Source organism: Sander vitreus, chromosome 1 (assembly GCF_031162955.1).
Source record: "Sander vitreus isolate 19-12246 chromosome 1, sanVit1, whole genome shotgun sequence".
Taxonomy (NCBI): domain Eukaryota; kingdom Metazoa; phylum Chordata; class Actinopteri; order Perciformes; family Percidae; genus Sander; species Sander vitreus.
In genome coordinates this window covers 37818568-37845402 of record NC_135855.1, presented here as the reverse complement: position 1 = coordinate 37845402, position 26835 = coordinate 37818568, and the positions used below count along the sequence as shown (strand labels likewise).

Here is a 26835-nt window from a genome sequence, read left to right as displayed (position 1 = left end):
GTTGGATCTGTTTGTCTGTCTTTAATTTAGAAGTGTTACTGTGATATATATGTATGGCTGTAATTGTCATTTTAGGCTAATGTAATAGCCGATGTTAGCAGCAGGGTTACCCCTGAGTGTACCCCTATGGTTGGTTTATGCCTTAAAATAATGGCCAGGATTTCCAGGAAAAGGTACGATATGTGTGTCTCCATTTTTAAAACATCACTGCAGGTTGACTGTTTTTAGCAGCAGAGGTTGATTGTGGGCGAGAGGGCGACAACACTGTCGTGGTTAGCTTGCCGAAACTCTACTGCCACTGTCTCTGCAACGTTAGCTAATGTCCGCTAGCATACGTACAGGCTAACTATAGCCAGTTAGCTTTGTGTGTGACGTAATAAAACCCCACCCATCTCGTAGGAGCGAAGCTTATTTCATTCAATAAAATTATGGTACAAAAGGAGCACTAATGCCACAGGTCTTATGCTGACAACGTGGACGCAGATATAAGAAACTCCGAAGGCAGTCGTAATATTTACCTAGCAGGCTAGGCTAACGCTGTTGCGCTAACGTTAGCAAAACATCGGCGTAGCTTTAGCTAGCAGTCTAAACTTATCTAGAGTCTGGACCTTTAACTGTCTATGGTCCGGACTCGAGTACTACAGCCCTGACAGGTAGATATCACTTAGCTGAACAACTGAACAAGCTGCAACTTCTGTGATTGATACAATGGGAGCCTGATTCTTGCATATGACCCCAATCTGCCCTTCTTATGGCTTGAAGCCATAACCTCTGCTGTTTTTTGGCAAAAGCATGCTTCCCCCTAGGTATGTTAAACATCAGGCACCCGTCACTGGCTCTGTTTGTACAATTAACCACGCAACAACTCCTTGGCATTTTGACTTAAGCTATGCTGCTACTACTACTAGCTACACGAAACACGTCTTCTTTCTGCCCCCTGGTTGCGTGCGCAAGCAGTGATGACGTTGCAAAGAAATCCATGTATACAGATTTTTCCAGACGTCAATGGGAGAAATGAATGGGAAATTTACTTCCGGAAACCGAGGTCTCTCGGAGGAGGGGCGGGACTGTTGAGCTCTATGAATGTGTGTGCATAAGCAGTGATTGACACGCAGTTAGACACCCCCCTTGTCACTGATTGGTGCATCTGAACAGGGAACTGTGGATTTTTGCAAATCGCACTACAGGCTGTAGGGATTTTTAAATGACCTGCTTCATGTAGTTCTACTGGAACATAGTGTCAGTTTCAGCAAATATGACAGAAAGTTAGTTTTATAAGTCTTATCTACTGCACGTTTAAAATCTCTTTAACTAATCAGCATTCCAATGTGACGTCATTGTTCCTACCAGACCAATGAAATCGCTTCTGGCAAGTTTTGCCGCGAGGAGGAGCTGAGCTGGAGTGGGTAGGTGGGTGTGTATGTTTTCTTTAGAAAATAACTGTTAGCTGGTTAAATAAAGGTATGAATGAATACTTCACAACAACAACTTACTAACGTATTAGTCAAATAACCTACGCGGCTCCAGGTGTGTGTCGAAGTTTTCTGCGGAGCACACTGACTCTTTGTTGTTGGCCGGAGCATTGACGTTAGCTGCTAGCTTTAGCTAACACCGGCTAGTTGCAGGTAACAATAGTAGACTCACATGCATGTCTTCGTTGTGTTACTGCTGCTTGGCTAGCTAACAACAGCCCGTCTTCGGTCCACGGCCTGACCTCATGGATCCCGGTGGAAGTGAACTGGACTCCAGCCTGCCTCAGCCCGAGAACCCGTGTCTGATCGTGGAGGACTCACAGCCGGACAGTGTCGCTCTGGAGGACGACCCCGAAAGCAGCTACCGAGCTCTGCTGGCCCGGCGCCTGTCCAGCCTGCAGCCCACCTCCCGCAGTCCGGTTCTGGTGAGCTGCAAACTGATCTTACCAAGTAACTAACATCCAGGGCTAGCTTATAGCTTCTGCTGGAGCGGTTGAGACTGATGTTTGTAGAGCGCATAACAAGCCAAACAACTGTAACGTTACTGGTCAGCAGTGGTGGCAGAAGTATTCCAATTCTTTTATTTTAGTAGAAATATCGATGCCGCAGTGTGGAAAAACACCAATACAAGTAAACATCCTGCTGCTAAATTTGACTTAAGTGAAATTAGAGAAAAGTAAACAGCCCTGGTTAGTGTTATTATTATGTTATTTATATTAATGCTGATGATTTTTTGTATGAGTAAATTTTTATTTACATACCGTTAGGTAGATTAAATAAAAAACGATTAATTATATTTGATAACATAATCCAGTTGTCATAAACTAAATTTAATTTAGTGTGTAATGTTTTAAAATAAAAAAAGTAACTACAGCTGTCACATAAATGTAGTGGAATAAATAGTTCAATATTTTCTTCTGAAATACTCAAATAATGTACCTCTAAATTGTACTTGAGTAAAAGTACTTTGTTGCTTTCCACCACTGCTGGTCAGCCAGCTTGTTGACACTTTCCCACAAATATATTTTGGGTTTTCTAACCCCATCCTGCGCACAACCTGTCCACAGATGGAGACATCAATCCAGCCATCCATCCATCCATCCAGCCAGCCATCCACTATTCAGGGTCACTTGGTGAGATTGGACGAGAGGCCGAGAGGCAGGGTACACTCTGGACAAGCTGCCAGACATGTTCTTGATGTTTTAATGTGGTTGACAGTAGGGGTGTTGAAATTAATAATTGCATCGCGATGTGGACGTGGAGGATTCTGCATCGATGCAGTGACGGACCATAATCGATTATTGCCTGCTGATGTTACTTGTTGATTTTCCGGTTGCTGCTTTTTTTGTTTTTGCCTTTCGTCTGTTGTCTGCTGTGCTCAGACTCCGCTACATTGAAGATGTGTCTTTTTTAAGAGCAGATAAAATAAAATACGGAGTTCATATTGAATTAGTTGATGAAAACCATGTGTAGCAATAAATAATAATATTGAGGAGGTGACGCATCGTGATGCACCGGGATATCGGATCGGATTGAATAGTTGACAGGAGAATCGTAATCGAATCATGAGACCAGGGAAGATTCACACCCCTAGTTGACAGGTTGCAGGTCTATCACAAGGCCGACACATATAGGAAAACAACTATTCACAGCTACAATACGCCTATGGGCAATTTAAAAGATCCCAATTCACATAACCTACATGTCTTTGGACAGTGGGGAAGACTGGAGCTCAGATAGCTGCCGTGCAAATTGCATACGGAGAGGCCCGAGGTGGCTGGCTGTTCAGGCGATCTGAAGTGGCAGCGCTCACGTGGCCCAGATCCTGCAGCCATATCGGAATCTCTGAGTTCATTGAACTTTAGACCACTTCCCCCTGCTAGTGAGTTAGCAGAGAGGTTCAATATATATCTTTTCCAGACAGAATTTGATTTGTTTAAGTTTGATCAGCTTTTCTGCCAACATGACAAAATCTTTTCTAGTATTTTGGTTGACAACTTGAGCAAATTAGACTGGAGTATAGTGACTGAGACAAAGCACCCAGGCACCTCTCATCAAGTCTGTGTCCCCCACTGCCATTTATTATAAGCTGTATGGCTTTAAAAAGTTTGTTTAGTAGACGAGCATACCTTTTGCTCACCACTGCCTCTAAATCTGAACTTTTTCTCTTTTGGCTCACCAATGCATTGAAGGGAACCTGACTCATGACAGCAGATTTGCTTTTACCCCCTTATATTTTGAATTAGTTTCATATATTTTAGTGTGTTGCTTTGTGCAACTAGTGAAGATTTTTTCTCGTCCAGGAACTGATATCTTCCCCGTTAGGAAGCAGATTATCTCAGACTGATAGCCAATCAGAGAGCTCCCAGAGTAACAACCAAGCCGAACCAGGTCAGTGCTTTTTTTAACAACATGGATATGGCATTCATATTTATGTTACTAATCCTGTATAAAACAAAAACAACCCCGTTTTCTTAATTTAGGCATTCTCATGGCGGACAACCCCAGTTCTGCATTCCAGGAGGAAAGTCAAGTTCTAACCATTTGCCCTCCAGCGAACAAGAAAAAGTATGTGGGGACCAGACATGTTTACTGATTGATGATGCTCAGGGTAAGGCAGTGATATAGTGTTTTCACTCTGGTTCTTATTCTTGCAGGTGTGCAGCAGAGGACACTGATATGGATTCTGGAGCTGATTCTACCACACACTGTATTCAGTCTGAGGGTAGTTACGGAATCTCACATGTTACGGAAGAATAACATCCATGTCCAGTATAGAATTTAATATTACATCACGTGTTGTTAAGTCTGATGACATCTGTGTGTCTGTGTTTCAGAGGGAACCTCTCAGTTTGGTTTTCTCGAGCTTTCTCAGAGTCAGGATCTGCGAGGCGAAGCGAGGAACAGTCAGGAGGGAGAAGAAGACATTGTACCGCAGCCAGACAGCGAAAGACGCACCAAATTAGGTATTAAGACGTTTCTTTTACACCTTCTATGTTTCGATGTTATTTAGTCCCAAAATCTCCTTTTGAATTGATCCAGAGAATATTAACCTGCACGTCTCGAATGATTTACATATTCAAAAGGCTGCAGTCAGACCTGGTTTCTGGGTGATTTAAGAAATTCAATTTTAATCTACTGATGGGTGACATATTAAAGGATCATCCTGAATAAGTGAGTGACATAACAAATGCAGATGCTTCCATACAGGACCCAACAGGTCACTAAATGGTTTGATTAGTATACAAATGATGCCTTCAATGTCACCAGATATCAACCCTACTGAACACTTATGGGAGACTGTGGAGTGACGTGTCAGACCGTTCTCAGCTCTCCCCCACCATCATCAAAACACCAAATTGGAGAATATCTCCTAGTAGAATGTGTTCGTTCCTCAAGTAGAGTTCAGAGACTTGGAGAAAGGAGCACTGAAGATGTTCTGGAGAAACACCTCACTATGACTTTATGTTGGTATTTCCTGTCATTTGTCAGTCATCCGTAGCTCCAGTGCATCTTAAGAAGAAGAATGCCTTCATTTATCCCACGAGGGGAAATTCACAATTTTCACTCTGTTATTGCAGTTGCACATTGAACACAGGCCTGAATTACAAACATGCTCAGGAGCTATACTTGCTAAACACACTAATGGAGAGATTTCAGAGTGAAGCCTTGAACCAGCGACTCTCCGGTTCCTAACCCAACTCCCTACGGGCTGAGCTATTGCCACCCCCATGCTTCCTTTGTTTTATATCTCTCTGGTAACTATTTACTCAGCTCAAGATGCATACATTATAAAGTATAAGAGTGTTGAAATGTTCATTGTCGAGGCAACATATTTATACTCACTCACTGTGAGGCTGCTGGTGGAATGAACAAATGCACAATGTGTGTGTCGGCTAGAGCAGAAATAAATTCCTAATCCCACTGGATGAAGCATGGCGGCTGGCTGTAACCGTTCATTATTTAGTACCTGATCAGAGCATTCATACTGACATCAAATAGTGTAAGGAGTCAATCTAACTTACACCTTCTTTTCATCGCAAGCAGAGCAGAACATCAGCTCCAGGACTTCAGAGAGTCAGGACAACAAAGCAGTGAGGTACAGCTCCATATGGTGTTTAAATCCTACATTCATTAACGTTCCACATACTGCTTTGGGATGAGCAGCGTTTTTTTTTTTCTTTCCTCATCCAGATCTGAGGTGAGCTCCAGCAGCTCATTGGAGCCTCCAGGTCCGTCGGGGAGGCTGCTGAGCGTCCAGGCTCTTCTGCACTCACAGGCCTCTGGTGAGCATGGCGAGCAGGACTGTGAGATCCTGTCCTCGCAGGAGGACATGTTCGACGCTGACAAGACAGGTACATTTATGCATATGCAAACCTGTATGGTCTTTTCAAGGTTGCAGGTAATAGGAGAGTGTTGCTGACAATTCTTTCTATTTCACAGCCAGGTAAGTCGTGTCAGTCAAACAGAAAGTGGTTTATACAAGTTGAAAGTTGGACTGTTGTCTTTCTCTCTGTCCTACATGTTCTATATATATATATATATATATATATATATATATATATATATATATAATACACACACACACACGGGGTACTTTCCATAAAATCATCTCTCAATACAAATCAAACCAGCTATTAGGCTAACCGACATAAAACCATGCCAATCTCTAGGTATGGTGAAGGGTATGTGATGATGTGGGGCTATTTTAATTCCAAAGGCCAAGGGAACTTTATCAGGATGCATAGTATCCTGGATCCATGAAATAACTGGCCTTTCAAAATAACAATCTGTCTGTCTCTATGGGAATTTAACATATGGGTGTACTCACGTATGCACCCTGTATTTTAAGGAAGAACATTTATTTATTTATGATACATTATTCATTCACAAACAAAATTGGTGTCCTTAAAGGTTGGATTTTTCCCTCATTTCTTTAATTAAGGCATTAAGATCAATTTCCAAAAGATGATTTTTTTTATATTCCTCTTTTTAGTCAACTTTAGCATGGGTGTCCTAATTTCTTCACATGACTGTACATATACACCTTTGTGCTACTCTCAGGTGCTGCAGTGGACAGCACAGTGTCTGAGCCGGAGCAGCAGGCTCACCCCACCTCGACACCAGCCCACACCCTGCGACTGCTGCATCTGTCTGGACAGGGAACACTGGTGCAGGAAAGTCTGTCCCAGTAAGTCACAGGAGTGCTCTCATATTGAGTTATCCTGTCCACTATCCATCCTGTCGAACCCTGTTAACCGATCATTAACCGTTAACCGACCAGCAAGCAACGGAGTGCTCATCGATATAGCAGCGCCCTCCAGCAGAGAGCCACGAGCTCAGCAGTAAAAAGAAGCTTAGAACGCAGCTTGTTAAGACGTTTTTTGGCAACTTTTTTATTTTAGTTTTAATAATACTGTTTTTAATAGGTCAGAATTCTTATTGTTGGTCAAGGGTTAAACGGTTAATCATTAACATCCTAAAGGCCTCTTTACAGTCGCCGTTCCCGACCTGTTGCGCGACAATGTGACGTCAAAATGACGTAGATCTCGCTGGCGCGCCAGGATTTAAAGCGCGCGACAATAGGTCATGCACCACTCTATTTTTATCAGCGGCGCACGACAAAGAGGAAACTGACTGGTACCGGATGCCAGGACTCTCAGAGTGACTGCAAGTCTCTCTTGTAAACCTACTGGGTTAAGATGAGTTCTTTTATGGTGAATGAAAGGCTTGATCCGACGAAGTAGCTCATCGAATCGTTGTGCAGACATTCTGAAGTATTCAAAGTGCTTCTCTTTGTCTATCATCCTCATTTGTTTCACGAGGATATTGAACTCACCATATTTATGTTTGCCGTTATTTAAAGGACGCACATTCCACCTTCTTTTCTTCATTTCTTTGCAAGCAGGCTCAGAAGCAGCTGTTCTCACTCATCTCATCTTAGCCACCGTTGACATTGACGTCAATGCTGCTGCCAGTTCTGTCGTTGTTTACCTTTTTCTTCTTCTAGTCTGTAGAAATAGCAAAGTCGGTAGCCTTTCCTCAGTTGCGACACCTCTGTTCAGGAGAAGACTGCAACTAGTGTCGCGACCACGACCGAGTAGAAATAGTTATGGCGCTCCCGTGACGGCACATTGTCGCGTGACAGGTCGGGAATGGCGAGTATAATGAACGCTTTACTGTCCTCATACAAACGAAACGTAGATAATGACCTGATATTCTGTTCTTTTTGCCCCTTTTTTTCCAGGAGCTCTGTCGACTATGTTGCCCCCACCCCAGACAACTTCAGCCACACCCCTTTAATTGTTCCCAGCTCACCAACTGGACCAGAGAATGAACACGGTGAATGATTTTGATGGCTGAATTTGAATTGAAAGAGCAAGTCAGCTGGTAAGTGGAGCTAAAATGAGTTTGTCTTGTCAGGTGCTGATGAAGCGATGGATACTTCACTGCCCCCAGAAGACCGAGCCGGAGAAAATGAAGAGCCGATGGAAACAGAAGCAGCCTCCAAGCCACACCCGTCCGCCTCTACTCCTGTATCCCAGAATTCCCCTGGATTTGTGTTAGAGCGAACACTCTCTATACCCTCCCAGCCAGAGTTCTCTCATGTGTGTACATTTTTTATCTGAATCAATTCATTTGTTTTAGGGCTGCAGCACATGGCACCTCACTACATTTTAAATGAATTAAAAAAAATGAATTAGTTGTGAATATTGACCCTCACAATATCCCAGAAGGTTCCCAAATTAAAGTGCCTTTATCTTACATGGCAATATGTTTTTAAAATCATTGAATTGTGTTTTTTGAGCCCATATCCCACCCAGGCAATGTGCCCTACACATGATGAAATAAGCTCCGTGTTTTTGACTTGCCTCCTGGTTTGCGATTCAGATGCAGCGATTTGTTTACTAATCGATCAACAGAAAATTGTCAACGATTTCGCTAATTGATGAATATTTTATCAAGTAAAGAGTGCTTAACTTTCACTGGTTATAGCCTCTTAAAATATGGGACATTTTCTTCATATTAGTGTAAGTTGCAATATCTTTGGATTTGTTTTTAACTATTTTTCTAATATTTTTTTAGCCAAGAGATTAATCAGTTAATTCCCCAAAATATTTAGTTAATTGCAAAAAATATCAAAAATCAGCAGTTGAATCAATAATGAAAATAATCCTTAGTTTCAGCCCTAGTTCATGATATTCCGCGTGTGTGTTTTTCTGTTTTCTCAGGATGTGTTTGTCCCAACGCAGAGCCAAGAGGCACCACAACAGTCCGATAAGAAGATGGCATTATTGCCTGGCGAGACACCGTCTCAACAGCTGGAGTCAGCTGCTTTCACTTTGCCTTTGCAGCTCTCTGTGAACACGCAGAGCAGTAGCCCAGCCCAGAAGACCTCGGAACATATTGAGGAGGACAGCCAGGCCACTCAGATCGAGGAACTGGAGGAGCCGCCCGGTGTCGACACCAGCGACTCCGTGATTTCGCACCAGAGGAGCGAGAGCAACGGCGTCTCTTCAGAGTCACAAACTGCCACCAGTTCTAAAGCTTCCGTCTCTGCTGAATCACCAAGGCATCGCAGCGAATGTGCCAAGAAGGAGGCGACCAATCTGTCGCAGCAGTCTGACGTGCACAAAAAGACCTCTTTGAATGTACAAGATGTGAATGTAAAAGACGGTAAGAGTGACCGCGAAGAGGCGAGCTTTGCCGACGCTGTGTCCTGCTCTCAACCAAAGTTTGATCCCTCCGATCTGACGGTTAACAGCTGTGTGCAGGAGACTCCCCCAGACACTACACCATGCAGTTTGTCCTCGCAGTCTATGATCTCTAACACATCTGCTGTGGATGTGGTGAAGGGTTCTGTAGACTTGAGGAAGGAAGGAGGAATTGCAAAGAGTCCTTCTGTAAAATCATTGTCACAGAAGTGTGGAACGGTTGGCAACAGTCAAACAGTCAAGGATGCGATGGACGAGCCTTTGCAGGGTGAGGTAGAAGAGGAGGTGGTGATGGAGGAGGGGGAGAGCGCATTGGGAGGCGGGGCCTCAGGAATGGCTCTGGCCCTCTCCCAGAGCCAGCTGCTGTCTCCTGAGCCCGTGGAGGGGGAGAGCGGCGACCGAGGAGAGGACAGTGTCATCGTCGTTACAGACAGCGAGAGAGACTCCCAGGTTCTTCAGAAAGACGTGTCGTCGCAGTCGGAGACCAACAGTTCCCAGCCAATCGGAGGCAACGTGTCCGTCTCCGCTAACGGCCACGAGTCCCAGGCGCAGGCGAAGAAGGTGCACCCGGCTCCTGATAGGCTCTCCCAGACTGAGAGGGTGGGGCCTGAACCAGAGGGGCTCAAAGACAAGAGCCTGAGCGATAGCTCGGGAGGTAAGATGGGCTCAGATATACCGCAAGTCACAGTCAGCAAAGTGTGATATCCACTACTTAGTTAAAAGCAGCGTTTCTTAACCTGGGTTTGGGACAATCGAAGAGGTTGTAAGAAGACATTACAAGAGATTACCCCAAACACTTTATTTGGAGTCAGACATAAAGTATTGGGCTGCAACTAACAATTATTTTCATTGTTGATTAATCTGTCGCTTATTTTCTCGATTAATTAATGAAATGCATAATTTCATTTAGTTGTAGCTTACAGTATAGAAAATATGTGGCAGTACACTCCCTCAAATCCTACTTATTACAGGGATTCAACAAGTATTCTTTTAATGGATTTTTTAGTCTGCATAGATACGTTAGAGGTAAGAGTTAATGGCTGTGTTAGAGACACCTCATCTCTTTTTGAGACTGATCTGGCTTTCACAGGAGCCATGCGCTGAATGAATGTGAATCCAATGTCACTTTTTCTATTACAGAAATTTCCTTCCACTTCACACTTCCTAAAGAAGGGGAGCTGATTGGTCCTGCTGTCGGTGCCACGCCCCCTCTAATCAGCCAGCTGAAGCAGAGGCTGAGGCACAGCACTCCCATCGGTGGGTTCCTGTGCCGGACAAACCGGACAACTTGTCTACTGAATGTCAAGTAGCATAACGTGATCTGATGTTGAGCTTCTTTAATGTTTTTCTTTTTCTCCAGAGATCACTTCCTTTTCCGAAAAGTCAGGCGTGGTGGGGAATGTCTCTGCAGACGGGGCGATGGCAGCCAGTGACATTGTGTCGGGGGAAAGCGGGGATGACACGACGGAAAAGGGAGACGGGAAGCTGAGTTTGAGGATGAAGCTGGTGACCCCCGTCGAAGAGGGCAGCTCGGAGCACTTCAGCCTGCAGAGTAAGAGCTGTTTGCGTGCTGTTCCTCCCACACTTTCAGTGCTCAACCCTGGGCGTGTGCATCTTCTTGGGAGTGACGCTGGATTAGAGCAGTCAAAACTGGCCAAAAATGGCGTTTGAATATAAAAAAAAAAAAACACAGAGGTTCGAATCTATTCAAATATATATTTTTTGCGCATTATGTCCATAAGAGGGCAAACCAATACAACAGGAGACATAACTACTTGTATAGGTATGTTTATTTATTAAACGTGTTTTCAACAACCTACATACCGACTCATTACAAATCAAAGTAATAAAACAATGTTCTATGTAACTTAATTTAAACACTGTAGTCCTCTCTACCTCTGTCTCTCTGGAGCGTGCAGGAAGCAGGACACGGCGTGGATTACACCGTATCACGGAGCCAGTTTGTGATTTGGTCATAAACAACCGAGTCTCTCGTCGTTCCTTGAATTTGTCTGACGATTTCAGCGGCAGCCCTTACCGACAGAATCTAATCGTCTCTCCAGTTGAGCTGCTTTTAGACACAGGTTCTTGGATCTTTCGGACGTTTTCGTTGCTGCCTTTGGTCCTCTTCTTCGCCCTCGTTGTTTGTTTACCTTCGGTAGCGGCAGCATAATAGAACTTCATCAACACGCCAACTCGCTCGCTGTGAATTCTGTACACTCTACTAGACGACCGGAGCAGTGGCCCAGGCCCCGGCGAATGTGCGAGGCAGACAGCCACGCAGTGCCGTTTTTTTTTTAAAATATACAATATTTAAATGTAAATTTTCATATACGAATGTCTGTTTTTTTATATTAATCTATATGTTCAACTTTAGGATATTCATTGCCAGCCATACGTTGAATGCACTCATCACCCCCTCAGTTATAAATGTCTAATTTCTATTCCCCAGAGCCAGCACTATCAGAAGAGGATGAATCTGTTGTCAAGGTTACCACTGTTGCCAAGGCTGTTACCAGGTAACCTGGCACTCTCTCTCTTTATGCACATTAACTGAATTCTTTCATAAGTGTGTTACTGCCATCCCCTCAGTCTCTTGGGAATGAAAAGCAGCTGAAGGACGTTCTTCAGTGGCTGTTCAGCCTCTACAGTGTCGCTTCACACACAATGGCACCGATGTATTGGGATATTTATAAATGTCTCTTGTAAACTGTTTCAGCAGTGAGATTTATGGCTAGTTTAAGGTCCGACTGATGAAAAGTGCACCTGCTCTAGTGGCTCTTATGTTTTTCATTCATAAATCTATTTGAGCCCAAGTGATGTGATCAGCATGGCTGGTATTATCGGCTTATCACAAATATCTCAGTTAATGCGTGCACGTTGGCTGATGAGTTTCAGCTCAGAGATATGTTTGAGGTAGAGATGTCCGAGCCGATCCTATTTGATTGATTGAACCGGGCATATTTTAATGAATCTATATGAGCTAAAAATGGTCTTTATTTTACTGAACTCTACTGTGTTTTGTCCTCTCAGCCTCCTTCACCACAGCTGGCTCTGCAGTGCAGTTACAATTACAGAGTGTAAATGTGAAACATTATTTGGGCGCGCTGTTGAGTGAATCTGGTTCAGGCAGAGGCTGTCAAAATGCACAGATTTGCAAAAACCTCCAACGCAAACTCAAAAGCAGAGAGCAGTGTACACATCTTTTGGTTAACAGCTTCTCAGCCAGCGCTGATTGTCACCGGTCAGAATAAGCTGTCGAAATTCATTTTTAATACATTTTGTGAGTAACTTGATGACAGGCCAAAATTAAATGTCTGATGAAAGTGACTTGGGTTTGTCCACTGGAGTGCACTGACCAGTTTATTTTTTACACTATAATATTTCTCGGTCCTTACATACAGTATCTTGACTTCTCATCTGTTCATGTTTTGTCTTTTTAAATATACGATATATCGGCCGATATATTATTATCAGACACTCAAATAAAGCTATTGGTCAAATATATCTAGCATCGGTTGAGCTCTAAAATCTATAAATCAGCATTTTGGCACATATTGCCTCAATGAGTTAGTATGTCATAATGATGAAATGTAAAAACTAATCTACTTCAAAATTCTCAACTCAATTTATAACTTTGACACCAATGATTTTGATTAAAACTCGGGAGTGACGGCATATTTTGGTGCCATGTTCTGGTGGTTGACCATTACACGATTACTAGTTTTAATTTGTGTTTGGTGGAGCACATCTGTTAGCTGGAGTATAGTCTCGCATGGCCAGGCCTTCCTCCACACACTGCGGAGAAGGGTCTGGAGAAGGGTCTGGCTTTAAAACAGTCACAATCGTCTTAGGCGGTGCTAAGTGCCGGACGGAGCCCCGGTGCCGCTGCAAAATAGCCTCGGGAAGGAACTTGTTTTGGTGGAACGTGTGTGGGTTCAAGTGTACTTTTAGTCGTGCGAGAGAAAACTCCAATTGGGACAGATAGTCTAGCTAGCTGTCTGGATTTACCCTGCAGAGATCTGAGGAGCAGTTAACCATAGTCCTCAGAAATTGACTGGAGTTTAGAATTCCAACACAAAGAAAGCAGAAGGTAACAGACATCCACCCACAAAGAGTGACATCCGGCGAAATTTCCTGCGGCAACGACCAATCCCGGAAGTGGAATGTCGTGGATATAGACTAGTGGCAGTTTAATGCATCTTCAGAGTTTACTTACCCCTGGCACTGCAGTTTACACTGCTAGATCAATAGGTTATTCAACCGCTTTGTAAGCCGATTTTGTGCTGGTTGTAAAAAAAAATAGGAGTGTAACACTGATGTTTGATGTCCCAGCAGCCCGTCAGTGTTCAGTCGTGTCAGACAGGTGCACAGACAGCAGGAGCCAAGGGAGGACAGCCAGGCTGGAGGCAACACCACATCGGTCAGGTAAGTGCACTCACTGTGACAGTCCAGGAGTGCATCTTTTAGTGTAATGCTATTTGTAATGTGATCTCATGGAGCCAGATGTGATTCTTTTACTGTGACAACAAAAATAAACCTGGGAAACTGGGTGAAAATGTAGTTGTGAAGGGCCAAAACGTCAGTGGCTTTCATTCCAGTTCCTTTCCAGTTTCTCATTTGAATCCTGCAAGTACTTTTTAGCACTACTGTAATCGAGCAGAAATGTCAGACTTTGTCAGACTGTTTCCACCCACATTTTAGCCAAATGTTGTACCCAGATGTATATGTGTGTGTCTGTGTGTTTTTTTTTTTATATATAAATATAAATATAAAAATAACACACACACACACCTGGACCTGGGATTGCAATATATAACAGACATGAAGGCACCAGGGGAAAAGCCTGCCATATGCTCACAACAGTGTTGACCCACTTTTGTTAGCTTCGCAGTCTAGATTTTTTTTTTTTTTAAGATTTTTTTTGGGGCAATTTAGGCCTTTATTTTGACAGGACAGCTGAAGACATGAAAAGGAAGAGAGATGGGGAATGACATGCATTACATTACATGTCATTTAGCTGACGCTTTTTATCCAAAGCGACAATTGCTATATATGTCGCACGCCTCTGGAGCATCTATGTGTTAAGTGTCTTGCTCAGGGGCACATTGGTTGATGTATCGCAGTGGGAATTGAACCCAGATCTCCCACACCAAAGGTGTGTGTGTGTGTGTGAGACCGACCGACCGACCTACTTTCTGGAGGTGGGGTGGGTGGTTATTTTTTCCATATTCTCTTGGGACACGAGGAGCAGTAAGGTGTAGTTTTGTCCTCCCGCTTTGATAAAGTGGGGTTGTTTTACTAAATGTCTTCTACAGTTGAATTCTCTCTTTAATCCACTTGCAGTAAACAGTTTAGAGAACTGTGCTGTTTGCATGCCAATATAAATAAGAGACTAACAAGACTAAAAGTCTATAAGCAACACAATTTATTTAGGTAGGTTTTGTTCTATATTTGTTACCATCATCAAGTGATGTAAGGTTTAGCCTGATGATGGCACCAGAGGACAAGTCATATTGAAAAGGCTTTGATTTCTGACACAGAGTTGGGTATCATTTGGGTTTTTCCCGACACTGGTGCTAAAACGATACTTGTAAAAAAAAGATTATTTAAAAAAGATCACAAAACATCAGTTTGCGACATTTAAGAACGGCTTGTTTATTCTACGGCCATGAGGTCCCGGTGTTGGAATCCTCTACAGCAGGGGTGTCAAACTCAGTTTCACTAAGGGCCACACTGGAAATGACAATAAGGGCCAGACATGTTGAGTTTATTGACATGCTTTCATTTAACAAAAAAAGTAAACTTTGTATAATTTATTGCATGGCTCATACAGTTTGGTCGACATAAAACCCTAACGTCAGCAAAAAAGTTTCTTAGCCGTCGAATTTAGCAAGTCATGAAAAACAAACCTTACATTCTTAAAAGCAGCTACCACCCAGCTGACTCAGCACAACCTGTTTCACAGCCTGAATATTAAAAAAAACTCTCTGCTTCTCAAAGTCGGCAAATCTGTCAAATTCTGCATGGCAGTGTCGCATAATTACAGTATGAAAAACAGTTTCCTCATTTTTTTGGTGTGGCGCACAACTAGTCGGGCCAAAATTTGCTGTGAACCTAAATTGATATGCGGGCCAGATCAAAATTTGCAAGGGGCCGGATTTGGCCCCCGGGCCTTGAGTTTGACACGTGCTCTACAGTAAAATACATTCACACTTTACACCGTTTAGCTGTCAGCATTTTCACCGTGTTTAAGCCAGTTACTAGCTAGCGGTACGCTAACGTTACCTGCTGTCAAGTGTAGTGTTAACGAGCGCCACATTCAGCGATGCTCCTGTTGCCTCTAACGTCCGTTTCAGAGCACCAGAGAGAAGCGCAGAAGGCGTTTAAGTGGCATCGACTTGAGGCACCGAAATCCGTGTTGCGTTTCGCTCCGTTTAGGCACCGGTGCTGTATTAGCACCAGGTTTCGATACCCAACCCTACTGACACATGGCTCCTGGTGTTGTGATTCAAGCAGATTCATATCTTGACACCGTTTTGTTGACTCTCTACCAGATGTTCCACAGCGTCACATTTGTACCTTTGTAACATCTTTGCAGAGAGGAGCTGTTTGCCTCACCACAGAGGAGCTCCCAGGCGTCCTCGCTGGGATGCAACAGCCTCCCAAACAGCCAATCGGAGCCTTCACAACAGGAAGTGTTGGCAGCACCGCAGGAGAGCCATAAGGATCCTCCCGGCCCTACCGAGCAGTCTGGGGATAAGCGAGGACCCCCTCAAGCTCCAGAGCCGCCCACCCCGAACAGGACCGATGGCCGACAGAGGGCTCCTCAGCAGACCATCGCCTCCAGTCCGTCCAACAAGGTTAGTCGGTTACTGCGCACATCTGGAGCTCGCCACAGCACAAAGGATAAACAATGCTGATGTAGAGCATGTTTTTGAATTTTGCAAAGTTGTCATGTTCTTACTGAAAATGGTTATTATGGTATGTTTCTCTATTATGTCAAGTTTATTTATATAGCACGTTTAAAACAACCAGAGTTGACCAAAGTGCTGGTCAAATTGAAGTGCATGGCACAAGAAGTAAAATCAAAGCAAAAGGAGTCCTAAAATAACACAAAAATAAAATAGCAAGAAAATATAGTACAACATGTAAGAATAAAAGAATTTAATAATAACTGAATACAAATAAATAATTATTAAAATGCTAAAAACCTCTAAGAGCAACCAAAAGCCATTGAAAACAAATACGTCTTGAGATGTGTTTTAAAACATCTCATGGCATGGTTATTGTTATAATGGCTAAGCCTAAAAACGTAAAGCCACTGAGGGGCTGCTATACGGACTTGAAACAAACAGTCTATGGCTAGTAAACTAGCTGACGCGCTCTCTTCTACCTTACACCGCTCCGTAGCCTACTGTTGAAATCACTGACTCCAATAGTCATTGACATTGAACCCATGTGTCCATTAAACTCCATCAATAAACATTTACACATCCACATGAGCGTTGTGGTCAAAAACTATTTGTGCTCCTCCGATTAACAGCACCCCATGTTACCTGTTGAAAGGTTCCTACCTAAATAGACATCACTCAAAAGCACACTAGTGACACCAGTGGACAATTTGTGTCCTACACCCAAAACATGTGAAAATGGCTCTTACAGGTATAGTGGTGTTGATCACTCTGCCCTGTGTGTCTCAGCTCCGTCAGCGGACAGTTTCTCAGCAGACCAGCTTCGACGCACCGGGGCTGCGCTCCCCAGCTGGCAGGGTAGGGACATTCACCTGTTTATGGTGACGGAAAATTCTGCTTACGTCTGTGAATATTGTCCCGTTGACACTCTTGCATTTTTGTCTTAAAGGGTGAACCAGAGTCTCCGTCCTTTAGAAGAACCGCAGCCCCCGCCCACCGCAGACACGTGCGCACCATCCAGGAAGTGCGAACCACCGTCACACGGATCATCACAGACGTGTATTATGAGGACGGCAAAGAGGTGGAACGCAAAGTCACAGAGGTAGCCGACAGATTTCCCTTTCCTCTGGTCTTTGACAGGAAGAGTTATCAAAATGTCTCTAGCTGTAAGGTGAACTTTTTCAGCATTAAGTCTTAAATGTTAATTCAGCTTGCTTAACTGTACACTAGCTTCACAGCAGCAAACAGCAGACAGACACAGTTAAGGTGCTGACACACCAACCCGATTATCGGCCATCGGACAGTCTGGCGAGGTCGGTGACTCGAGTCTGGGGCAAAGGGCTGGGGAGGAACCTAAACCAAGCTTTCAGAGGAGCTGCAGAAAGTGCACAGATGACAGGAAGAGTTTCCGGCGATCTACATAGTTTATATCTATAGGAGTCCTGAATCAAAAACTAAGACCAGAAAAGTAGTATAATAGCTGCTCTTTAAATGTTTCCAGGAGACGGAGGAGCCAGTGGTGGACTCCCAGGTGTTGGACAGCGACATCTCCCCGTGCCGCACAGGCAGCAGCTCTTTGACCTCTGGTGACCTGGCTGACATCAGCTCTCTGTCGTCCAAGGCCTCCAGCCTGCAGCACAGCTCCGGAGGAACCAGCAGCAGCGGCTTCACCAGGCCGGACTTCATCATGCCGCCCAATCGAGGGGCCGTATCCTTCAGGTACCACCTTCCCCCTCCACACCGCCAATCAAATGCTCACGATGTTTCTTCAGTCCGGTCAATAAAGTCTCTCTGCTTTGTCTGTCTATACTAGTTGCATGCTGATTCCTGTGTCACTCCTTCACCTTCTTTGGCTTTCAAATAGAGCTGCACCATATGAGGAAAATATATAACAACAATAACGTTGTTGAATATCGCGATAACGATATTACTTGCGATAAATTAAACCGATATTAAAGTGTACTCAGTTCTGCATTTCTGCTGCTTTCAGTTTTCTACTAAAATACACAAAAAAATGCTTGTTGAATTTAAAATGAATGAAAGAAAATTTCCAACATTCTTTTATTGAACTGATTGAACATTGAATTAAATATAATAGGCAGCACTAAAAAACAGTGACAGTTACATTTTAAAGTTCAGTTTTCTGCTGAAAGTGTCTTTCGTGATACAGTGGGGAGAACAAGTATTTGATACACTGCCGATTTTGCAGGTTTTCCTACTTACAAAGCATGTAGAGGTCTGTAATTTTTATCATAGGTACACTTCAACTGTGAGAGACGGAATCTAAAACAAAAATCCAGAAAATCACATTGTATGATTTTTAAATAATTTGCATTTTATTGCATGACATAAGTATTTGATCACCTAACAGGCAGTAAGAATTCCGGCTCTCACAGACCTGTTAGTTTTTCTTTAAGAAGCCCTCCTGTTACCACTCATTACCTGTATTAACTGCACCTGTTTGAACTTGTTACCTGTATAAAAGACACCTGTCCACACATTCAATCAAACAGACTCCAACCTCTCCACAATGGCCAAAACCAGAGAGCTGTGTAAGGACATCAGTGATAAAATTGTAGACCTGCATAAGGCTGGGATGGGCTACAGGACAATAGGCAAGCAGCTTGGTGAGAAGGCAACAACTGTTGCCGCAATTATTAGAAAATGGAAGAAGTTCAAGATGACGGTCAATCTCCCTCACTCTGGGGCTCCATGCAAGATCTCACCTCGTGGGGCATCAATGATCATGAGGAAGGTGAGGGATCAGCCCAGAACTACACGGCAGGACCTGGTCAATGACCAGAAGAGAGCTGGGACCACAGTCTCAAAGAAAACCATTAGTAACACACTACGCCATCATGGATTAAAATCCTGCAGTGCACGCAAGGTCCCCCTGCTCAAGCCAGCGCATGTCCAGGCCCGTCTGAAGTTTGCCAATGACCATCTGGATGATCCAGAGGAAGAGGAGGAATGGGAGAAGGTTATGTGGTCTGATGAGACAAAAATAGAGCTTTTTGGTCTAAACTCCACTCGCCGTGTTTGGAAGAAGAAGAAGGATGAGTACAACCCCAAGAACACCATCCCAACCATGAAGCATGGAGGTGGAAACATCATTCTTTGGGGATGCTTTTCTGCAAAGGGGACAGGACTGTATTGAGGGGAGGATGGATGGGGCCATGTATCGCAAGATCTTGGCCAACAACCTCCTTCCCTCAGTAAGAGCATTGAAGATTGGTCGTGGCTGGGTCTTCCAGCATGACAACGACCCGAAACACACAGCCAGGGCAACTAAGGAGTGGCTCCGTAAGAAGCATCTCAAGGTCCTGGAGTGGCCTAGCCAGTCTCCAGACCTGAACCCAATAGAAAATCTTTGGAGGGAGCTGAAAGTCCATATTGCCCAGCAACAGCCCCGAAACCTGAAGGATCTGGAGAAGGTCTGTATGGAGGAGTGGGCCAAAATCCCTGCTGCAGTGTGTGCAAACCTGGTCAAGAACTACAGGAAACGTATGATCTCTGTAATTGCAAACAAAGGTTTCTGTACCAAATATTAAGTTCTGCTTTTCTGATACATCAAATACTTATGTCATGCAATAAAATGCAAATTAATTACTTAAAAATCATACAATGTGATTTTCTGGATTTTTGTTTTTAGATTCCGTCACTCACAGTTGAAGAGTACCTATGGTAACAATTACAGACTTCTACATGCTTTGTAAGTGGGAAAACCTGCAAAATCAGCAGTGTATCAAATACTTGTTCTCCCCACTGTATATCGCAGCGATAACGATAAAAGATTATATATTGTGCAGCCCTACTTTCTCACACCCTAACACCCTAACTTCTCAGTGATTTACTGATCCCTGCCTGCTTCAGGTACAAGTTGCTCGCAGACATGAATCTGGGGACACTGAACACCCCTTGTTCAACGGGGTGCTTTGGATTTTGAAAGTAGCCCCAGATCAATGCCTGTGCAACTTGACCGGATCCATTGGTCTCCTCTGTTTGTCTGCAGTCCCAGGAGGGGAGGCGGGCAGCAACAGAGGGGTCACAGGGGTCACAGGGGTCAAAGGGCAGGGTCAGTGGTCACAATGCACAGAGGCGACAGCACCCTGGGGTCCCGGGCCTTCGTCCCGCTGACCCCCAGAGGAAGGGCTAGAAGGGGCCGACCCCCATCCCGCTCCTCCATGTCCAGGTGAGTCCTCACTGAGGCTCGGCCTGCACTCAAAGAAACCACGGACGAGGCAGCGATAACAGGCAAACTGCTGGAAGCCACACTACCTACACTATCTATACTAACACTTTACTTTTCATCTTTTCACTACTCTGCTAATACTTCTCACTCAGCGCTACAACTAATGATTCATTTGATTGTTCAATTAATGAATAAATCATGTTCTCGTTTCTTTTTTGTAAATGAAACTAGTGAAAACTATCCCTCACTAGTTCCCTGAAGCCAAGGTGACAACTTCAGACTCCAGATATTCAATTTAACAATAACACGTGTCAAAATCCTCTTGACTTGAACAAATGATCAGTTATCAAAATTAGTTGATTCATTTTCTGTCAGTCCACCAATTTACAAATCGTTTCCAAACTAATGTCGGCATTAAAGTCAAAATATTCTGATTTCATAAAACCTTCTTTTCCAAATGTGCTATCAATCAAAAAACAGTGTACTTAATGTACAGCTGCACAATGTGCTGTTTACAGTTTTATCGCAAAATAAACCACACGAACCAACAAGAACTGAGTTAGCATCAAAGATCACCTCAGTACTTTACATCACCTGCCTGCAGATACTTCACAGTTTAAGGCAAAGCAGTTGCACAAAGCATGGGGAAGCTTCTGTATGCCCATGGTTGAGCTAGTTATGCTGAAATGCTAACCTGATTGCTTACCTGTTGCTTTAAACATGTTTTTGCGCTTTCTTGTCAGCCAATCAGAAAGGAATATCATAAAATACTAGTATTTTGACATGGCAGAAAAAGAAGGAAATTAGTTATTTATTTGCACATTGTTTAGCTAAATAATGTTTATTGAATGAATTGGAAGACTGAACGCACAAACAATGAACTGACTAGTAATTCTAGAGTGTAAGCTTTCCAGTTGAGATGCTAGACGTCGAGGGAAAAGTGAATTATTCCAACAGGAAGCCTTTTAAATCAACGTCTGACGTTGCCTGCTGTCTGAACAGACTCGCTTTCTCTCTCTAAGGGGAGGTGGTGTTGGCTCGCTGCAGAGGCTCGGTGCTCACGGCCAGCCACAGTTCTCCTCAGAGGATGAGCTGTACACCCGCATGCTCCCCCCGCGCCTCCCCGTCAGCCCCACAGACGCCGAGCTGCCCAGCCACTCCGACTCCCTCAGGTCATCGCCGGAGGAGGCCAGCTCGGCCGGAAGCAGCTTCGTCGGCCTGCGGGTGGTGGCCAAGTGGTCGTCCAACGGCTACTTCTACTCCGGCCGCATCATCAAGGACATCGGGGAGGGGAGATTCCGCCTGCGGTTTGATGACGGCTACGAGTGCGAGGTGGCGGGGAAGGATATCCTGCTGTGTGATCCCATCCCCTTGGGGACGGAGGTCACCGCTCTGCTGGAGGACGAGTACTTCAGCATAGGTGAGGGAGCAATTTAGTAATGAAATTAACCTCCACCTTTTTTTTTCAGGGATTTTAAATCGTTGGATGAGCCAAAAACAGACTTTCTCATCAAGTTATTCTATGTATTAATGGGTCCCTAATTGAACTTCCAGGAAATGTACTATATCAAGATGTGTACCATCGACTGTATCTCGGTGTGGGATTTTAGGGTTAGCAAGATGACTCCACTGCCTAATCAATGGTAGGGTTAACTAACTTGAGAAATGAGTAACGTAAAGCTTCAGTGCGTAACTTTTTGATATTAATGAACGTCCGTTACATTCAAGCCAAATGAGTTGCTACAAAGCTAATTAAGACCATCAGCTCCACACAACTCTCTCTGTATCTCTCAGTATGGCTGTGTTCAGAAGATTGTGGCGTCATGTCCATCATGTTATTTTAATCCTCTGTGTCCTCCTTGGCTACTAGCAACTGTGTGAAGGGGGGGGGGGGTGTTAACATGTGGATGCATTGACAGTGTTGTTGTCATTACTTAGAATTCCTCATGGGGGCGGCAGAAACTACGCTATAGAAACTATAGCTTTAAAGGGATAGTTCGGACCTTTTGAAGTGGGCTTGTATCAGGTACAAGTGTACAAGTGTTCACATTGCAAGCAGTTTCACAATGTAGAAAACCTCTCAAGCCACTCTGGCATCACGTTTATCTGCTGCTCAGCATGTTCCATAAAGTCATTTTTATGAAGACGCCAATATAAAAAGAAAAGAATAATTGTATCGAGTCTCAAACCTGAAGTTCTGATAGTCTTCTGTCTCTTGTGTGTGTCTGTTTAGGTGTTGTTAGGGGCCATAAAACAGAGGGGCAGGAGCTGTTCTACAGTGTGGAGAAGGACGGACAGACGCAGTGGTACAACAGGACCGCCATCATCCTGTCTCTGGAGCAGGGAAACAAGCTGAGGGAGCAGCACAGCCTCGGGCCCTACGAGCCCTCCACTCCCCTGACCAAAGCCTCCGACATCAGCCTCGGTAAGACCACCGCAGCTGCCCTTTTATTTATAATGTTGACTTTCAGTTTAATGTGTGTTCAGAATGTGTTTTTATAAATCACATATTCAGAAAGCCATTGTTTCCAAATGCTCCGTCTTATTAACTCCACTTAGATAACCTGGTGGAGGGGAAGAGGAGGCGCAGAGGAGGCCCCGAGGGTCAGAACACTCCCAACCGCAGCTCCTCCAGCAGTCCCCGAACCCCCGGCCCCTCCGGCAAGAGGAAGCTGATGGCCTCCGAGGACAACAGGACGCCGGCCAAGAGAGGCCGCAGGGGCTCGGGGGTCAAAGCTGGTATGGAGACCCGCTGACCAAAACCATCACCGCATCTCAACAGTGGGTGGGGGGTTGGATTTCATAGTTAGCAGTTTTTCTTTCCCGTCAGTTTTTTTGACATATGGAAGTTTTTCAGCTTTTTCTTATCTTTATTTATGTTTTGAGTTTTTAACAACCTTTCAACCTGACTACATACTTCAGAGTTAAGCTTTTACATAATTATATCCATCAACAAAGCCTTAAGTCAGTTTTAGATTTTAAACATAATGTATTGTTCTCGTCTCAGGTTTTAATGAGTGTCTGTATCACTTCGCAAGTGTTAAATGCACTTTTTAAATGTTTTTAGCAAATCTTATTTTTAACCTTTTTAACTCTGTGTAAATGTGACTTTTTAAATCTTGTTTTAGCCACTACATGAAATGCTCATTGTCAGATCTCAGCTGTTGTTCTTGTGTGATATGGAGTCAGTAATGTGTGATTTCTGTACTGAGCGTAGCTAAAACATTTAGGACAGTCCGTGTCCATCCTCTGCTGCTGTGTGCTGGCTGCTGCTGAGGCTGACTGGTAATTAATAACGTGTAATAAACAGTATTACCATGGTGTTGGTCCACGGGTGGAGGGAAGATCAAATGTGTATTTCTGTAAAGTCACGCTTTTTGGGAATCATTTTAATACAGACAGTGAATATTTTTGATGCTCAAAAGGTCGGTTCAGCTAAATTACAGAAAAAAAATCTACTCACTTACTTCTAGTTTGACGCAACCTCTTGCTCAATGCAGATAGTGTTTGTAGTATTTCTCTGGATCATCCAAAGAACAGAGTCAGCAGCTTTAATAGGAACTATTTCAGAATTGTCAGATCTCAAAACCTCAGCAGATAGAACAAAGTGCAGGGCCAGATATCACTAGTGGTAAGAGAGAGAAAATGTGTTTTTTGTAATTCGGTTGAACAGAACTTTTACAGGTCCAACTTTCATTGAATCTGACTCCGTCGCTTGCTATGTTCTCTTTTAACGTGTGTGTGTGTGTGTGTGTGTGTGTGTGTCCAGCTCAGCGGGTCGGACTGTGTAACACCTCTGGCAGTGGCACAGACCTCCCCGGTCAGTCTTGTGATGTGGGGGAGACTCACGGCCCGCTGCCCCAGAACACGACTCTCTTCATGGGCTTCGCCTTCATGCTGACTACCTCGTCTGAGATCGACCGGCTGACCAACAAGCACAGCAGCGATGACGAGGAAGGTGAGGCAGACGATGACACACTGAGGATTATCATGCATAGGCCTGTAACAATTATTATATAATTGTCATTTATTTTACGTAATGGCGGTTTCTTTGTTTAACCGCCATTCATTGCTCACATTATAAGGTCCTAAGGGGTATTACTATTGATGGTAATTGTTGATTTTCTTTAGATATGCCACATTCTAATTATAAAAGTGATTATTGGTCAGACTATTGAGCTAATGTTATGCTAGCGGCAGCTTTCACTTGTTGCCATAGCTACTCCAAGCATCCTGGGCTGTAGCTGTCTCAAGCCCAGAGAAATTGAACTTGCTCGTGTTTCTGACCCGAAATCTGCCTGAAAAACCTGCCGATTAAATAACCATCACCCTTCACTTAAAAACAAAATGATAAAGAGGTGTTGTTTACTTCATAGGCTGTGTATTTGTGTTGTACGTATTGTTTGTACGTATCCTTTGATTCATTCAAAACGTTAATTAGTTTGAAGAAGTAATTTGACTCGCAATTATTTCTGAGAATTAATTGTACAGATTTAATCACACACCCCACCGGCAGCATGCTGAATCAGCTGAAACTTCCCTTCCTGTTACGATTAAAGCAACGATAACTATTGTATTCCCCCCCCGCAGATTATGTGCAGACAGGTCCGTATAACAAAGCATACACAGAGTCCCAGCTGCAGGCAGGTGGAGGCTTCGTCCTGCCAGACTTCAATGAAGAACAAGTAAGTGCTCTGAAAACGACTATAAAACTGATGAATGCCCAACGTTTGTTATAATTATGGCCTCAAACATTTTTATAGCCATGAATTATTCTTTTGCTACATACAGTATAATGTAGAACTTCAAATTAAAGTCTCAGTCTGCAGTCAGTATTTTCCAAAATGTATTAAGAGCTGTGATGCAAGTACGTGACACAATGTGATACATGCATACATGTTTTGCTGATAAGTATTTCTCCCTCCAGTTATATCATTTATTATTCCAATTGATTGTGAAAACAATCGTACAGTTCTCACTGCATGGTGTTTACAGTCTGTCAGTTTGGAGAAGCAGGCAGGAGGACCGACACGTTAGCTAAGCAATGTCCTGCTGTGGACGGGGGCAGCTGCTAAACGGATTTTAGACACCTAAAAATCGACATCAGTTTAAGGGTACACTATCTTTAGAATATTTTCACAGCTTCACCTTGCTGTCAGACAGCCCTTTACGACGGGGAACTGAAGCTGTTATCTCTGCTCTCTTCAAAGCCACTAGACTCCTTTGACAGAACAGAGTGGCTGGTCTACTGCGACTGGTGTTTTTATAAGGGTTAGGAACTAACAAAACTAATAATAAAACCGAGCAGCAACTCCCGTGTTCTGTGAGGTGAAATGAAGGTTTTTGTCAAAGGAGTCTGGTGGCTTTGAAGAGAGCGATTATAACAGCTTCAGTTCCCCGTTGTGAAGGGCTGTCAGACAGCAAGGTAAAGGGCTGAAAATATGGACAAGTACCTCATACAACCCCACTTCAAACGATCCTTTTGATGTACTTAACCATTGTGTTAAATATCACGTAGAAGCACAGCTCAAGCTGCAGCATATGACACTGCTATCCATGCATCTCTTTTCAGTGTAAGGCAGCTTACCAGAGCCTGCTCATCGCAGACCAGCACTGTCGTACAAGGAAGTACCTGCTGTGTTTGGCCAGCGGTGTGCCATGTGTGTCACACATCTGGGTGCGAGACTGCTGCAAAGAGAACAAGCTGCTCAACTACAGGAACTACTTGCTGCCTGCCGGCGTGGGGCCAGATGAGACCATAGTAGAATGGTCAGATAAACCTCCTTCTCTTCATTCTTTGGGTTTCACTGGATGGATTTGGTAGAGAGTTGGGTTGTGTTAGCATTCAAGTCACAGAGCTAAGCAATTGTTTTCTGAAATAGGTGCTCAGTTAAAGCCGACTGGATTTTCTGTTTTAATATATATATTTTCTCTTCAATCAGGCATCCACGCTGCAGCCCGTTCAAAGCTCTGCGGGTCCTTCTGGTGTTTGAGAAGCCAGTGGAGCTTTGGGCACAGCTGATAACCTTGGGTGGAGGTTCTTCTCTTCGACAGTTCCAGGCGGACAAAGATGGCTCAGGTACCGACTCCCACCACAGGATCCACAACATGACATCCAAATTATAATAAATATTATGCTGGAACTTTATTTCTCCCCTCCATCTGCAGACATTCCTGCGGGCAAGTATGATGTTGTGGTGACAGACCGTGCCTGTCCGCCATTGGTAGAGAAAAACGTGACATCGCAGGAAGTCCCGCTGGTGTCTCCTGAGTGGCTGATCCAGAGCGTCATCCGTGGGGAGCGCCTGGGTTTCCATAGCAAGCCTCAATATCGCCACGACTACTCCTCCACCTCCTCCTCATAATCTGACTCCACGTGTGCAAAATGCCTTCGACCATGTTAAATGTTCAGCATTAGTTCTGTTGCATGCCTTTTCTGTATATAACGTTATCCTGTCTGTTTTTATGGGATAATAAATTGTGACCCTTGTTTCATTTTAACGGGTTCAAGTTCATTTTCTCTACAGAAAAAAAACAAAGTA

General features: G+C 43.9%; 1 protein-coding gene across 11 annotated transcripts; it reads left to right on the top strand.

Moving 5' to 3' along the window:
• The first annotated feature begins 1257 nt into the window (after positions 1-1257).
• tp53bp1 (tumor protein p53 binding protein, 1) lies at positions 1258-26794 on the top strand. Of its 11 annotated transcripts, none has more exons than XM_078254622.1 (30): positions 1258-1406; positions 1681-1897; positions 2540-2605; positions 3776-3863; positions 3956-4040; positions 4130-4197; positions 4310-4438; positions 5520-5571; positions 5667-5827; positions 6537-6663; positions 7720-7814; positions 7896-8080; positions 8705-9842; positions 10328-10444; positions 10548-10739; positions 11640-11706; positions 13523-13615; positions 15789-16050; positions 16891-16959; positions 17051-17203; positions 17603-17820; positions 20114-20293; positions 21316-21713; positions 22527-22718; positions 22853-23032; positions 24063-24251; positions 24884-24978; positions 25866-26062; positions 26236-26372; positions 26462-26794. In XM_078254622.1, exons 2-30 carry the CDS (start codon positions 1718-1720, stop codon positions 26656-26658), a joined length of 5310 nt encoding a protein of 1769 aa, XP_078110748.1. In that variant the 5' UTR covers positions 1258-1406; positions 1681-1717; the 3' UTR covers positions 26659-26794. The 11 variants fall into 11 exon arrangements, 10 of the variants coding, with proteins under 10 accessions (XP_078110748.1, XP_078110739.1, XP_078110768.1 ...); XM_078254613.1 differs by having other exon boundaries at positions 1258-1410; XM_078254642.1 differs by lacking the exon at positions 1258-1406 and having other exon boundaries at positions 1417-1897; positions 8726-9842.
• Positions 26795-26835: the final 41 nt, after the last annotated feature.